The following is a 5,299-nucleotide window of genomic DNA, read 5'->3' as shown; positions in this document are numbered from 1 at the left end:
TTACAGAACGACTCAGGTCTAATTGGGCAGAAATATTCAGGGGTATTGCTAGAGTCGCCCCTAATGTGGTTGAATATTGGATCGAGGCCACAGAAAGGATCATGGACGACCTTGACTGCACCCTGAGCAGAAGCTAAAGGGTGCAGTATCTCTACCGTAAAAGAGGGCACTCAAGCCGATCGTTTAACCTGGGAGTTTTTCAAGACTACTTTCCAGGCTAAATATGTGGGTGCTAGCTCTATGGATGCCCATAGAAGGAAATTTCTAAACTTAACTTAGAGGGATAGGACAATGGTTGAATATGAGGCTGGATTTTTACGATTGAGCCACTATGCACGTGGGATAGTGGCAACAGAATACAAGCAGTGTGTTCGATTTGAGGATGGCCTCAGGGATGGTCTAAGAGTTTTGATAGCTCCTCAGAGGGAGTGGGATTTTGTAGCACTGGTTGATAAGGTAAAAATTACCGAGGATGTGACGCGCGTTGAGCGCCAGAACAGAGAGAAAGGCAGAGGTAAGAGGGATGCTGAGCCCTCAAATTCTTTTCAGAGGTTTAAGAAAAAGCCTAGAGCTAATGGACCAATCAGAGTTAGGACCCCTGTTGTTGCTGCTGCTACTACTGGACCGCAGTTTTGTGCTGATTGTGGAAAAAGCCATCAGGGCGAATGTTGGAGAAATTTGGGTGCATGATTGAGATGCGGATTATCCGCGGAGGCCCGAGTAGATGCAAGCTACTGGGTTGGGTAATGTAAAATGGGGCGGTCAGCAGCCACCGAGAGGTTGTGGTCAGGCCAGGGGTGGAAATGGTGTAGGTTGTGGTCGTGGAGCACCAGGCAGAGGTGCTGGTCATGCTAAGGCAAGGCAGTCGATGTTGGTTTATGTTGTACGTTGCCGAGAGGACAGAGATGCTCTAGATATCATAACGGGTACATTCTCTATCCATAATGTATCTTATACTGCATTGATTGATGTTGGGTCTACGCATTCATACATAAGATGCTCTGTGTCAGAGATATTGGGTATTATGGCTGAAAACACTATGAGTGAGATTACTATCTTAAGTCTACTAGGACAGTCTGTTCGGGTAAATAAGTTGTTTAGAGAGGTTCCCTTGGAGATACAGGAGTTGTCTTTACGGTCGATCATATAGAGCTGCCTTTCGGAGAATTCGACTTAATACTGAGTATGGATTGGCTAGTTAAACATCGGGTAAGTTTGGATTGTGCCACTAAATGGGTTGTACTTCGAATTGAGGCGATGAGGAGGTAGTGGTAATTGGAGAACGACAGAACTATTTGAGTAATGTAATTTCTACGCTAAGAGCCAAGAAGTTGGTGCGCAAGGGTTGTGAGGCGTTCCTGGCCTATGCCAGTGTTTCAGATGTCAGGGACTCTTCGGTAAGAAATATCAGGACTATTAAGGATTTTTTGGACGTCTTTCCTGAAGAATTATCAGGGTTACCTCCAGAACATGAAGTAGAGTTTGGGATTGAGCTCCTTCCTGGTACGGTTCCAGTGTTTATTGCCCCTTACAGAATGGCACCAAAAGAGCTTGTGGAGCTTAAGGCCAAGATTCAGGAGCTATTGGACCGCGGGTTTATCCGACCTAGTGTGTCTCCGTGGGGAGCATTAGTCTTATTTGTGAAAAGAAAGATGGATCCATGCGTATGTGCATCGACTACAGATAATTGAATAAGTTGACCATTAAAAATAAATACACTCTACTAAGGATTGATGGTCTGTTCGACCAACTATAGGGAGCAACGGTTTTCTCTAAAATAGATCTCCGGTCAGGGTATCATCAACTGAGAGTTAAAGAGGCCGATGTGTACAAGACGGTGTTTAGGACTCGTTATGGTCATTACGAGTTCCTGGTAACACCTATTGGACTGAAAAATGCACCGACATCTTTTATGGATCTGATGAACAGAGTGTTTCAACCCTATCTAGACCGGTTTGTTGTAGTATTTATCGATGACATACTGGTGTATTCGAAGACTGAAGACGAATATGATGAACATCTGCGGGTGGTTCTACAAATCTTGAGAGAGAAACAATTGTATCCCAAGTTCAGCAAGTGTGAATTCTAGTTACGTGAGGTAATGTTTCTGGGTCATGTGGTATCTACTGAGGGGATTAGGGTTGATCCTCAAAAAATTGAGGCTGTTTTGGATTGGAAGCAACCTAAGACTGCATTGAAAAATCGTAGTTTTCTGGGGCTAGCCGGGTACTATCGAAGATTTGTAGAGGGGTTCTCTCTGGTTGCTATGCCCTTAACTAAGCTGCTATGTAAGGGGTACCTTTTAACTGGATTGATTAGCAATAAGGGAGCTTTGAGAAGCTCAAGAAAGTTTTGACTGAGGCTCCTGTCTTGATTCACCCAGGGTTTGGGAAAGAATTGATAGTTTAGAGCGATACATCACACGTTAGTTTGGGTTGTTTGTTGATGCAAGAGGGTAAGGTGGTAGCTTACGTATTGCGCCAGCTTAAGGAGCACAAGGTGAATTACCCAACGCATGACTTGGAGTTGGTCGCTGTGGTATTCGGATTAAAAATTTGGAGGCATTACTTGTACGAGGAGAAGTGTATAATTTACACGGATCACAAGAGCCTCAAGTACACTCAGAAGGAGTTAAATCTTAGGCAGTGTAGGTTGATCGAGCTGCTTAAGGATCATGACTGTATGATTGAATACCACCCTGGTAAGGCCAATATGGTGGCCGATGCACTGAGCTGTAAGGCTATGACTGATCTGAGAGTGATGTTCACTCGTTTCAACTTATTCGATGATGGTAGCTTGTTAGTTGAGCTCCAAGTTAAACCAGTGCGGATGGAGCAGATTAAGGGTAAACAGTTGGAAGATGAGTCATTAGGTCTTCGGTTTTGTCAGATTGAGAATGGTAGTACTGTGGATTTTGGGCTGAACAATGAAGGGGTACTTTGTTTTCGAGGCAAAATTTGTGTACCTAAAGATATTGATTTGAGGCAGTCTATACTGCGAGAGAGGCGCATAGTAGCCCCTATGCTATGCACCCTGGTGGAAATAAGATATACAGATATCTTCGTGAGATATATTGGTGGCTGGGTCTTAGGCGTGAGATTATCGAATTTGTGGGGAAATGTCTGACATGCCAACAGGTTAAAGCAGAACATCAGTTGCCTTCTGGGTTACTTCAGCAGGTTAAGATACTGATGTGGAAGTGGGAAAAAGTAACTATAGATTTTGTGAGTGGGCTACCCCTAACGCCTTCCAAGAAAGATTTAATATGGGTCATTGTGGATCGGTTGACCAAAATTGCCCATTTCATATCGGTTCATTACAAAAATTGGCTAAGCTATATGTATACAAGATAGTGAGACTGCATAGGGTACTAGTTTCTATAATATCTGACAGAGATCTTCGCTTCACATCTCGATTCTGAAAGAAATTACATGAAGCTCTGGGTACACGGTTGGACTTTAGTATTGCGTTCCATCCTCAGACAGATGGTCAGTCAGAGAGGGTGATTCAGATACTGGAGGATATGTTAAGGAGTTGTATAATTGACTTCTGAGGTAGTTGGGAGGATTACTTGCCGCTAGAAGAGTTTGCTTACAATAGCTATCAGTCTAGCATACAGATAGCACCTTATGAAGCACTATATGGTTGTAGGTGTCGCACTCTGTCATGTTGGACTGAGTTGGGTGAGCGGCGTATTTTGGGTCCTGAGCTAGTATCCGATACCGAGGATAAGGTTAGATTAATTCAGGATCGACTAAAGGCAGCATCAGACAGACAAAAGTCGTATGCGGATCTTAAACGTAAAGAAATTAAGTATTAAGTGGGAGATTTTGTCGTTTTAAAGGTCTCACCATGGAAGAAGGTACTAAGATTTGGGCATAAGGGCAAGTTGAGCTTAAGATTTATTAGGCCTTACCGCATTTTGAGATGAGTAGGACCAGTTGCCTACCAGTTAGAGCTACTTCCGGAATTAGAGTGGATTCATGATGTGTTCCATGTCTTTATACTGAGATGCTACCATTCTAATCCTTCGCATATTGTGCCGGTTGAGGAGATTGAAGTTAAACCAGATATGACTTTTGAGGAGGAGCTAGTCCAAATTTTGGATTGAGAGGTAAAAGTCTTGAGAAGGAAATCAATTCCTCTAGTGAAAGTTCTTTGGCGGAATCACAGTTCTGAGGCAAATACGTGGGAACTTCAGGAGGCGATGCGACATCAATACCTTCACCTATTTTGATCAGGTAAATTTCGAGGCCGAAATTTCTTTAAGGAAGGTAAAATTGTAACGCCCCAAATCTAAAAAACCCCTGTTGAATTATTTTTGTGTGTGGTGGCATGAGAGTATGTTTGCCTTAGTGGTTTAGAGTTCTGGGGCATCTGAGAAGTCGTGGGTTCGAGCCTTAGCTTGGGAAAATTTTTGCTTCTACTTGAATAAACCCTGGTTTTCTGATAGTAGGCTTCTTAAAATGTTGTGGGTAAGGCATGACATGAAGTGCCTGCTAGTCTGGTCGTATGTGGCGCGTTGGAGTTTGTACAGGTCTTGAGTTTGAGACTTGCCACGTCCAGGTGTGTTTTATTTTGTTGCCGTGTGGATGGTTGAGTATCACTAGAACTCTTCTACTTGGTCGATTGGGTTGTTGAGGGAAGTAAGGGATCATGGTAACTAAAATTGTGGAGAGATTTTAGGAGAGGGTTAAGGGGAGGAAAAAGTGGAGAGTAAAGTGTAGAGGAGTTGTGGCCGAATAGGGCATTCACTACTTAGGATTTCGGCTATGGGTGAGAAGTGATCAATTCATTTAGGGTTTTTGCAAATTGTGATGCTTTTCACTCTTCGCTTCTGAAGCTGAGCTTTAGTTTCTTTTCGTGCATCTTTTGGTAGGGTGCTTCAGTTCTTCCTTTTTCCCTTTCAAGTTTGTTGAATAGGCCTATTACCCTCGCCTCTGTTTCGGTTTTGAGTAAGTACTTCTTGACTCCTTTTCATCTTTTCTTTTCCCTTCACTCTATTCTTCCTTGGTCGAATATCCTCATTCCTCCCTCTCCCTGACTCCAACGTTACCCTCTTAACCAAATACTTTCAGCATTTGTGGCCATTTCATCTCTTCCTCTCCTTTCAATCGTGTTATTTCTCTTGCTAGAGCGAAATATCTCTTTTGTTACTCGGGCAACATCTAGGCTGGAGTCTAGGTAGATTATTGGTTAGTCGTTCCTCTTCTCAAGTTTGTGATTTCTTTTTCTTCTATAGGCCGAATGGATCCTATTCATTCACCCTTATTTCACCTTAATAACTGTCACTTAATTC

At 43.0% G+C, this 5,299-nt stretch overlaps 1 protein-coding gene across 1 annotated transcript; it reads left to right on the top strand.

The window, feature by feature from the left end:
* Positions 1-2,712: 2,712 nt before the first annotated feature.
* LOC121213817 (uncharacterized) lies at positions 2,713-4,111 on the top strand. The gene is made up of 4 exons (XM_041086980.1): positions 2,713-3,093; positions 3,180-3,283; positions 3,652-3,800; positions 3,936-4,111. Exons 1-4 carry the CDS (start codon positions 2,713-2,715, stop codon positions 4,109-4,111), a joined length of 810 nt encoding a protein of 269 aa, XP_040942914.1.
* The last annotated feature ends 1,188 nt before the right edge of the window (positions 4,112-5,299 follow it).

Source organism: Gossypium hirsutum, chromosome A01 (genome assembly GCF_007990345.1).
Source record: "Gossypium hirsutum isolate 1008001.06 chromosome A01, Gossypium_hirsutum_v2.1, whole genome shotgun sequence".
Lineage (NCBI taxonomy): Eukaryota > Viridiplantae > Streptophyta > Magnoliopsida > Malvales > Malvaceae > Gossypium > Gossypium hirsutum.
Note: the sequence above shows the minus strand (reverse complement) of the source record. Positions and strands in the feature narration are given on the sequence as shown.

Excerpts from the sequence above, each read along its gene's own strand:
- LOC121213817 (XM_041086980.1), top strand. The coding sequence starts at position 2,713 with ATGGTGGCCGATGCACTGAGCTGTAAGGCTATGACTGATCTGAGAGTG. Across the intron at positions 3,094-3,179 it reads TTGGTGGCTGGGTCTTAGGC|GTTAAGATACTGATGTGGAA; the intron begins GTGAGATTATCG and ends TTACTTCAGCAG. Across the intron at positions 3,284-3,651 it reads ATATGGGTCATTGTGGATCG|GTGTCGCACTCTGTCATGTT; the intron begins GTTGACCAAAAT and ends ATATGGTTGTAG.